Here is an 11,328-nt window from a genome sequence, read left to right on the forward strand (position 1 = left end):
GTCCTATAAATCACAATGCCCAATTTCCAATTTTTGTCATCTTCCAATAGGATGAAGATTGATTGCATTTGTAAAGGCAGAATTCTATTCTTTTGTGTTATTTTTTGCAGCATCATTTTTGTGTTCTCCACTAATACCCGCTTTTCTTTTTATTGACAGGTTGTTCCTTATTTCGGTTTGATGTTCACCATTTTTGAGTGCAGCAAGCGGTTCTTTCTCTATAAAAATGGTTACACGGTTTCCCCATTAAGTAACCAGCTTATGCCAGGGGTGGACCAGAGCCTTGGACCCCGAGAGCTGGAAGAGCTGCGCAAGTTTTTAAAACAAAAAAATCTTACAAACCGGAATCCATCTCTTAAAAGTTGAGTTCAGTTGGGAGAAACCATGAAAAACGCTAAATATATTTATTTCTGGAGTGGCGTTAAATTTGTACTAATGTGTACGTCAGTAATTCTATGTATAAAAATATTGTAAGACTGCACTCTTAATTGGAACGGTTTATGTGCAAGTTAATTTCCAATTTGTGTGTTTTTAGTAATGCAATGATCAGGTACTGTACGTCACAAAGAACCATGGTATGTTTTTTTTAATCCTACAGAGCCCATTTAGGCCAAGAAAAGGCACTTTAAGCCATTAAAAAAAAACTATAGAAGTCTGTGGAGAAAAAACCCCTTACCCAGAACTTGCTGATTAAAAAAACAACTATGGACCAGAAAAAAAAAGCCATAAACCAAAACTGTCACGGCTGTAAAGATATTCACTAACCTCAAACCTCTCCCAACACCTGTGTGAATGCAGCCTAAATTTATATAGCTGTACAGGTATATTAGAAAATAAAAAAGGATGCCACTTTCTATATGTCAGATTATAAAACCACTTGCTGTAGTGTAGACTAATTTAAGCATCCAGAAGTTTGTTGTAGACTGAGCTGCCGTTACTTCCCAACATAGTAACATAGTAAGGCCGAAAAAAGACATTTGTCCATCCAGTTCAGCCTATATTCCATCATAATAAATCCCCAGATCTACGTCCTTCTACAGAACCTAATAATTGTATGATACAATATTGTTCTGCTCCAGGAAGACATCCAGGCCTCTCTTGAACCCCTCGACTGAGTTCGCCATCACCACCTCCTCAGGCAAGCAATTCCAGATTCTCACCGCCCTAACAGTAAAGAATCCTCTTCTATGTTGGTGGAAAAACCTTCTCTCCTCCAGACGCAAAGAATGCCCCCTTGTGCCCGTCACTTTCCTTGGTATAAACAGATCCTCAGCGAGATATTTGTATTGTCCCCTTATATACTTATACATGGTTATTAGATCTCCCCTCAGTCGTCTTTTTTCTAGACTAAATAATCCTAATTTCGCTAATCTATCTGGGTATTGTAGTTCTCCCATCCCTTTATTAATTTTGTTGCCCTCCTTTGTACTCTCTCTAGTTCCATTATATCCTTCCTGAGCACTGGTGCCCAAAACTGGACACAGTACTCCATGTGCGGTCTAACTAGAGATTTGTACAGAGGCAGTATAATGCTCTCATCATGTGTATCCAGACAACCTTACTGTACACGTGGCTACATAGACTCTGCTGTCCTGTCTATTTCAGTACATTTTTAGTTTTTTTAATTAAATCACAATTCTGGAGCCTCTGTTTTAGAACCCTGCATTAAGCTGTTCCTCTGTTTTTCCTCTTTGAAATGTATGAATAAATTGACAACTGTATGATAGTTTTCATAGTATCAAATGTATTCATATATTTTGAGGACAATGCAGCTACAAAGATGGCTAAGAATTTATATTTTATGGAGAAAACCAGCATTTACTCAAAAGAGAACCTGTCACTGCTTCAGATATGTCCATTTAAGTACTTTTAAACAAAGGCAAAAAAATTCTGGATGAAGGCACATGAAATATTCTGAATGTGAACATGGGCTAATGTGTGCAGTAACATTCTATAAATACAAATCGGTTTAATTACTCTTCCACTTCTGATAGGGCATTGTGGTGGGTGAGGAGGACTTCACCACTTGTATCCCACCCATCTTTATGATCCACAATAGACTGTTGCTCTAGCAGAGCCTGGTATTACATGGAATAATCTGAAGGAGTGGCCTTATTACACCCAGATTTATCTGACATAGTGTGATGTCCTGGAGCAGCCATCATACGGACATCTTTTCTGCACCAAGCAGAGATCTGTGAATATACCTGCTGGTGGGTTTCACTGCCGCACTTGGCACTACTCTATCACCTCTGCCATGGACGTCCCAATTGCACGTGTCCGGTACTCTCGGGGATGTATAGTGTTTCCCACTATGGCCACATTCTGTATTTGTCCTTTGCTAATCTGTGTTCTCCATTGTACATCTTGTATACTGTGTATAAACTTGGGGCTCGTTCACACGACCGTATTTTCGGTCCGAGTGTTTAAAAAAAAAAAAAACGGACAGCACTAAGGATAACAATGAGGCAGGTCAGCAATTTTTCACTGACCAAATCTGCATGCGGAAAAAAAATTGCAGCATGCCCTAGTTTCTTCCATGTGTCGGTTGAGGCTCTCCTATTGAAACCATGGGTGCACAGAAAAAATCCGGGGCCACAGTCTAACACAAATTTTTTTTTGGATACATTGCAATTCTGTAAGATGGGAATCTATAAATGGTCATGTAAATGATTAATAGCTGCTGCAAAAATAAACCTGTATACGGCAGACAAGAGGGAGAGATAGTCTGAGCTTTCTGGATGAAACCGATAGTTGTTGATATGGTCGTGTGAAGCCACTCTTATTGTGTGTTTGAGCTGAGACTAGTCTACATTTGCCGTAAGAATACTTTTGTATGTTAAAATTGCCAATTAATGTACAAATTGTATATGTTCCCTATATCTTTGATTGTGTTATGTAAATAAGAGAATTAAATTATTTTCAATAATATCCAGATTGTATTCTATGTAAAGGAAAACAAAGGTTTGGGGATGTTGGATATAGTGCTAAATGTCATTGCCCAGAGCAACCGGTCAGATCACATCTTCCATTTCCAATTGGTGGCCATACACACATTAAAGTAGTTTTTGTTGAACGAGTGAATGTCTGAGCAATAATTACACCAACACGTTTTATCCCAAATGTGGTCACTTATTAACAGTATTTACCTGCCCAGGTCTCAGAACGAATGCAGTAAACCCATGTAGTAAAGATGGTGGCAACACAGGTGCGAAATACTGATGATCTAACCACTCACAGCCTACCAGTTCATGGAGGGGGGATTGCTTAGTATTCATATTGCACGAAAAGGCTTGTATAGGATGCTGGTCACACACAGGTAATGCACAGTGTCTGGATTAGTCTTTTTTTTTTTTTAGTGACGCCCATATTACGAGAGTAGGTGGGCTGTACAGTACTAAAGGTACCGTTACACTAAACGATTTACCAACGGTCACGACCAGCGATACGACCTGGCCGTGATCGTTGGTAAGTCGTTGTGTGGTCGCTGGAGAGCTGTCACACAGACAGCTCTCCAGCGACCAACGATGCCGAAGTCCCCGGGTAACCAGGGTAAACATCGGGTTACTTAGCCGCCGCCCTGCGCTTAGAAACCCGATGTTTACTCTGGTTACAAGTGAACACCGCTGGATCGGCGTCACACACGCCGATCCAGCGATGACAGTGGGTGATCCAGCGACGAAATAAAGTTCTGGCCTTCTAGCTCCGACCAGCGATGTCACAGTGGGATCCTGATCGCTGTTGTGTGTCAAACACAACGCTATCGCTATCCAGGACGCTGCAACGTCACGGATCGCTATCGTTCTAAAGTTGCTCAGTGTGAAGGTACCTTAAGTGCACCTCATTGGGACAGACTCCCTACTTTACAAGGCCAACAATGACAGCAAAAAATGGGGAACAGTATTTACCTGCCCAGGTCTCAGAACTAATCTCAGTCTGCAGCAAACCCATAAAGATGGCGGCAACACAGGTACAAAATACATAGGTAAATACTGCTGCTGTTTTTTGCTGTTAATGCTTGAATTTTTTGAAGATTTTTTTTTTTAATTCTTTTGTGGCTTTTACTTTTAACTTTACAGTCACTTAACCTGACAATTCAAGTTTTAGAGAGGCTGGGCAACCATTTTTTTTTTTTTTTTTTATAGAATTTTTTTTGTTCATGGGTGAAAATTTTTTTTGTTCTAATATCTGGAAAAATCTTTCATTTGGCTATTGGGCAACATAAAAGCGCATAGAAAGATTCAGGCTGAATTCGGATATGCAGGATCCTTTGTGTCCTCTAAGATTATCTGGCGGGAAAGAGACAGTAGGCCCCGTACACATTAGACTGCTGGATGAGCCTGCTGACGCCCATGGGTTCAGACAATGTGAGCCTAAGGGTATGTGCACACGCTGCGGATTTTGCTGCGCATCCACAGCTGCGGGTCCGCAGCGGTTTCCCATGCGTTTACAGTACAATGTAAACCTATGGGAAACTAAATTTGCAGTGCACATGAGGAAAAAAATGCGTGGAAACGCAGCGTTTTATTTTCTGCAGCATGTCAATTCTTTGTGTGGATTCCACTGCGGGTTTACACCTGCTCCAATAGAAAACTGCAGGTGTAAACCCGCAGCGGAATCCGCAATAGAAACCGTGATAAATCCGCAGGAAAAACCGCAGTGGTTTTGCACTGCGGATTTATCAAATCCACTGCGGAAAAATCTGCAGCCCTCACAGATACTTGTGCACAAACCCTTATGGGTATGATGGCTTATAAATCAGTGTTTGAGAACGGTGGGATCAGCGGTGGTCTGCACAGTGCATAGGTTCCCTGGCAAGTCACAGAAGCAGAGCTATTTTGTGGATTAGTTGGCGTTTATATATAAATATTGAGGGAGTGTAAGGATAGACCATAAAACCTAAAGCTTTGAGTCGATCTCAACTACTTACTCTGACATGTCACTTTCTCAGAAAATGTAGCTTTGCTTTGGCCAGGTAATAACTTTTTTTTTATATGTAGGTTATTTGAGGGGAAAAAAGGAAGCAAGGAATTCTGAGAAGTTTAGTATTTAATATTTCTGATAGAGGGCAACTGCACAAGTCAATCTATGAGAATGCATAGGTCCCTCAAAAAAAAAATCCCAAGTAATAAAACTGCAAAGGCTATTGTGCAAAAAAATGTCAAATGTGCACTTACTTGTGTGCAAATAGACTAGGCCTTTCATCGGGGTCACACAAAAAATACATTTGGTATAAAGAAAAATGAAGTGTTGGCTTTTTGAACAAAGAACCAAAAAAAAAAAAAGGTTTTTTTACCTTTCTTTTTTTTTTTACAAGACATAGCATAGGTACACTGAGCTAATGCAATCAATTAACAAAACGTTGCCAGCAACGCCCTGTTGTCAGAGTGGAAGAGAAGTAGCTGTTCCGATGACGTGACCTCACAGGAAGCGGGAGACTCGCTGGCAGTTGTGGTCCATGACTGCTCTGAGTCGGGAGACATCGGCGCACAGCGGGACAGCTAGTCGGCAACTACCTGCTGCTAAGTGCTAAAGCTACATAGTAGGAATAAAGTCCTTACTAGCTCCATTGCAGCCAGGGTTACACAACCGCGCTCTACCCTAAAGGTGGAAAAGATTGATTCAGATGTTGGTGAATGACGTATGTGTCCTGTATTTTTCACGGACCGAATACGTAGGCACTATAGTCTATAGCAGGGGTCCCCAACTCCGGGCCTCGAGGGCCGCCAACAGTGCAGGTTTTCAGGATTTCTTTAGTATTGCATCTGTGGTAATGTGATCATCTGCACAGGTGATGATTCCAACCCCTGTGCAATACTAAGGAAATCCTGAAAACCTGCACTGTTGGCGGCCCTTGAGGCCTGGAGTTGGGGACCACTGCTCTATAGGGCTGATCACATATCTGTTTGGTCATACGGAGACATGTATGGGGAATTTCAATCTGTGACTCAGATCAAAAACAGACAAGTCTGTGGATCCATGAAAAATCACTGACGGTGCAGTGCCTTCCTCATGCAATCTGTGTGCTGGCTGTTCTTAACATTGTAGTAGATGGGAGATTTGCACTTTATTTTTTCAGAGGAGAAAATTATTGATGAAAATAATTTAAAAAAAAAAGCTGGTGAAATTCAGAAAAATCACTGACATTTGAATGAGTTCTAAGACACTGGCCTGGAGATTTTTTGCGTTGGCCATAAGAGTTAGGGCCTAAGGCTAGGTTCCCATTGCGTTAGGGCAATCTGTTAAGCGCATAGCGCTAGTGGCTTGCGCTAACGCAATGTTTATTTAGGGGCCGCGTTCACCGTCCCCGCTAGCGCAGATCCCCGAAGTCACAAAAGAACGGCACATCGCTAGCGCGTGCCGAAAATGGCTTGCGCTAGCGATGCTCTACAAAAACAAATAACATTGCTGTCAATGGGTGCGCTAATGGACCCATTGCACGGCGTTAATTTCGCCGTGCAATGCTGTCCGTTAGCGCTGTCCCATTAACGCAATGGGAACCTAGCCTAAGGGACAAGGCATAGCTTCTACAAATTTTGAGCAGTTGCTGACCGCAACAAATCAAGTGAAATGTGATCGTACTAGATTACATACAGGCAGGACCGCAACCTTATTTTATTACTGCTATTAGTCAGTGAGATAATAACTATTCACACATCTGATATTCACAATCCACATATGGGCTGTGATTTCCAGGGCGGCCATGGGTCTGCAGACCTAAACCGAGATTGCGAGACTCAGATGTTCACATTCACAGCATTGATATCATGTGGAGCACTGTTACTATCTTGAACACCTCTACTGTCAAGGACATATGTGGCATGAGAGAAGGACGCTAGTTAGTGAGGAACTAAAGAGTGTTCATAGCAATGTGGGTCAGATGGTAAAAGTGAACGACTCAACTGCGTCATGTGTGAGACTGAGGATTTACCTGTACTAGAATCACCGACCGGCCTCAGCACTGGTGCCTGCCCAACATGTCACCAGGGCAGTGGAGTCTGTAAGCCAAACCTCAATTTGTGACCCCACAGCACTGGTCACTACTGAGCATGTACATAAAGTGCAGCACAGATTCATCTCACCTATGACCCCACAGCACTGGTCACTACTGAGAATATACATATAGTACAGCATAGATTCATCTCACCTATGACCCCACAGCACTGGTCACTACTGAGCATGTACATAAAGTGCAGCACAGATTCATCTCACCTATGACTCCACAGCACTGGTCACTACTGAGCATGTACATAAAGTGCAGCACAGATTCATCTCACCTATGACTCCACAGCACTGGTCACTACTGAGCATGTACATAAAGTGCAGCACAGATTCATCTCACCTATGATTCCACAGCACGGGTCACTACTGAGCATGTACATAAAGTGCAGCACAGATTCATCTCACCTATGACTCCACAGCACTGGTCACTACTGAGCATGTACATAAAGTGCAGCACAGATTCATCTCGCCTATGATTCCACAGCACGGGTCACTACTGAGCATGTACATAAAGTGCAGCACAGATTCATCTCACCTATGATTCCACAGCACGGGTCACTACTGAGCATGTACATAAAGTGCAGCACAGATTCATCTCACCTTTGACTCCACAGCACTGGTCACTGCTGAGCATGTACAGTGCCTACAAGTAGTATTCAACCCCCTGCAGATATAGCAGGTTTACACATTTGGAATTAACTTGGCATTGTGACATTTGGACTGTAGATCAGCCTGGAAGTGTGAAATGCATTGCAGCAAAAAAGAATGTTATTTCTTTGTTTATTTTTTTAAAAAATTGCGAAAAGTCTTTTCAGAGGGTCATTTATTATTCAATCCCTCAACCCACCAGAATTCTGTTTGGTTCCCCTAAAGTATTAAGAAGTAGTTCAGGCACAAAGAACAATGAGCTTCACATGTTTGGATTAATTATCTCTTTTTCCAGCCTTTTCTGACTATTTAAGACCCTCCCCAAACTTGTGAACAGCACTCATACATGGTCAACATGGGAAAGACAAAGGAGCATTCCAAGGCCATCAGAGACAAGATCGTGGAGGGTCACAAGGCTGGCAAGGGGTATAAAACCCTTTCCAAGGAGTTGGGCCTACCTGTCTCCACTGTTGGGAGCATCATCCGGAAGTGGAAGGCTTATGGAACTACTGTTAGCCTTCCACGGCCTGGACAGCCTTTGAAAGTTTCCTGCCGTGCCGAGGCCAGGCTTGTCCGAAGAGTCAAGGCTAACCCAAGGACAACAAGGAAGGAGCTCCGGGAAGATCTCATGGCAGTGGGGACATTGGTTTCAGTCAATACCATAAGTAACGTACTCCACCGCAATGGTCTCCGTTCCAGACGAGCCCGTAAGGTACCTTTACTTTCAAAGCGTCATGTCAAGGCTCGTCTACAGTTTGCTCATGATCACTTGGAGGACTCTGAGACTGACTGGTTCAAGGTTCTCTGGTCTGATGAGACCAAGATCGAGATCTTTGGTGCCAACCACACACGTGACGTTTGGAGACTGGATGGCACTGCATATGACCCCAAGAATACCATCCCTACAGTCAAGCATGGTGGTGGCAGCATCATGCTGTGGGGCTGTTTCTCAGCCAAGGGGCCTGGCCATCTGGTCCGCATCCATGGGAAGATGGATAGCACGGCCTACCTGGAGATTTTGGCCAAGAACCTCCGCTCCTCCATCAAGGATCTTAAGATGGGTCGTCATTTCATCTTCCAACAAGACAACGACCCAAAGCACACAGCCAAGAAAACCAAGGCCTGGTTCAAGAGGCAAAAAATCAAGGTGTTGCAATGGCCTAGTCAGTCTCCTGACCTTAACCCAATTGAAAACTTGTGGAAGGAGCTCAAGATTAAAGTCCACATGAGACACCCAAAGAACGTAGATAACTTGGAGAAGATCTGCATGGAGGAGTGGGCCAAGATAACTCCAGAGACCTGATCAGGTCGTATAAAAGACGATTATTAGCTGTAATTGCAAACAAAGGTTATTCCACAAAATATTAAACCTAGGGGTTGAATAATAATTGACCCACACTTTTATGTTTAAAATTTATAAAAATTTAACTGAGCAACAAAACTTTTTGGTTTGTAAGATTTATGCATCTGTTAACAAATCCTGCTCTTGTTTGAAGGCTCTAACTTATTTGCATCTTATTAAACCTGCTAAATCTGCAGGGGGTTGAATACTACTTGTAGGCACTGTACATAAAGTGCAGCACAGATTCATCTCATCTACGACCCCATAGCATTGGTCACTACTGAGCATATACATAAAGTGCAGCACAGATTCATCTCACCTTTGACTCCACAGCACTGGTCACTACTGAGCATATACATAAAGTGCAGCACAGATTCATCTCACCTATGATTCCACAGCACGGGTCACTACTGAGCCTGTACATAAAGTGCAGCACAGATTCATCTTACCTATGACTCCACAGCACGGGTCACTACTGAGCATGTACATAAAGTGCAGCACAGATTCATCTCACCTATGACACCACAGCACTGGTCACTACTGAGCATATACATAAAGTGCAGCACAGATTCATCTCACCTATGATTCCACAGCACGGGTCACTACTGAGCCTGTACATAAAGTGCAGCACAGATTCATCTCACCTATGACTCCACAGCACTGATCACTACTGAACATGTACATAAAGTGCAGCACAGATTCATCTCACCTATGATTCCACAGCACGGGTCACTACTGAGCCTGTACATAAAGTGCAGCACAGATTCATCTCACCTATGACACCACAGCACTGGTCACTACTGAGCATGTACATAAAGTGCATCACAGATTCATCTCACCTATGACACCACAGCACTGGTCACTACTGAGCATATACATAAAGTGCAGCACAGATTCATCTCACCTATGATTCCACAGCACGGGTCACTACTGAGCATGTACATAAAGTGCAGCACAGATTCATCTCACCTATGACACCACAGCACTGGTCACTACTGAGCATATACATAAAGTGCAGCACAGATTCATCTCACCTATGACTCCACAGCACTGGTCACTACTGAGCATGTACATAAAGTGCAGCACAGATTCATCTCACCTATGACTCCACAGCACTGGTCACTACTGAGCATGTACATAACGTGCAGCACAGATTCATCTTTCTCAAGTAAAAGCTAAGATCTTGAGATCAGTAACAGAGCAGACATTTATAGGACATTTCAAAACTTTCCCAAATTCTTCTGAAAACATTTGTAGCACATCCTGCATTGTACTACTGTACCCAATGTTATTATATACTAGAAATAGGCCTGATGCTTTCGCATCGGGAGTGCGGTGAAATTAACATCCGTGTATGTTTAGCGCCTTGCGGCTACGAACATCGCCTGCGCAAGTGACGCTGCTGCGGTGCCTTACGGGATTTGGGGCCAGCGGCCGGAAGTCCCAACTGGCGATAGTATATATAAAATAAATATATATATATATTAGGAGTCGGTCCATTTTATACCGACTCCACGGCCCTGCATGTCACTGTGTGCTCGTGATACTGGACTCGGGGTTACATGATAATAGTGTAGTAATAGAGTTCAGTCACTGTGCGGTGATTGCAGAGGCTGTGGTGGGGCCGAGGCGCTGAGCCTTGTATGGTGGTGATAATGGTCTGTGTACAGCCACCTCTGTGTCCCTGATATTTCATCACTGTACTGCTGGTGTAGCGGTAATGATATAGAACTATATTACATGATTGGGGTGACGTGACACGATTGGGGTGAATACAGATTATTGGGGTGAGGGGACATGATTGGGGTGAGTACAGATTATTGGGGTGAGATGTGACATGATTGGGGTGAGTACAGATTATTGGGGTGAGATGCGACACGATTGGGGTGAATACAGATTATTGGGGTGAGGGGACATGATTGGGGTGAGTACAGATTATTGGGGTGAGATGTGACATGATTGGGGTGAGTACAGATTATTGGGGTGAGATGTGACATGATTGGGGTGAGTACAGATTATTGGGGTGAGATGTGACATGATTGGGGTGAGTACAGATTATTGGGGTGAGATGTGACATGATTGGGGTGAGTACAGATTATTGGGGTGAGGGGACATGATTGGGGTGAGATGTGACATGATTGGGGGTGAGGGGACAGATGATTGGGGGTGAGGGGACAGATGATTGGGGTGAGTACAGATTATTGGGGTGAGGGGACATGATTGGGGTGAGTACAGATTATTGGGGTGAGATGTGACATGATTGGGGTGAGTACAGATTATTGGGGTGAGATGTGACATGATTGGGGTGAGTACAGATTATTGGGGTGAGATGTGAC

At 43.3% G+C, this 11,328-nt stretch overlaps 1 protein-coding gene across 1 annotated transcript in view; it reads left to right on the top strand.

The window, feature by feature from the left end:
* The window catches only part of SLC25A43 (solute carrier family 25 member 43), a 59,166-nt gene extending 56,235 nt beyond the window's left edge, over positions 1 to 2,931 (top strand). Inside the window, exon 5 of the mRNA XM_069747092.1 lies at positions 160 to 2,931. Within this exon, the coding sequence (XP_069603193.1) occupies positions 160 to 366 (207 nt within the window). The 3' untranslated portion in view covers positions 367 to 2,931. The remainder of the gene's footprint in view (positions 1 to 159) is intronic.
* The last annotated feature ends 8,397 nt before the right edge of the window (positions 2,932 to 11,328 follow it).

Source organism: Ranitomeya imitator, chromosome 2 (genome assembly GCF_032444005.1).
Source record: "Ranitomeya imitator isolate aRanImi1 chromosome 2, aRanImi1.pri, whole genome shotgun sequence".
In the NCBI taxonomy this organism is placed as follows: Eukaryota; Metazoa; Chordata; class Amphibia; order Anura; family Dendrobatidae; genus Ranitomeya; species Ranitomeya imitator.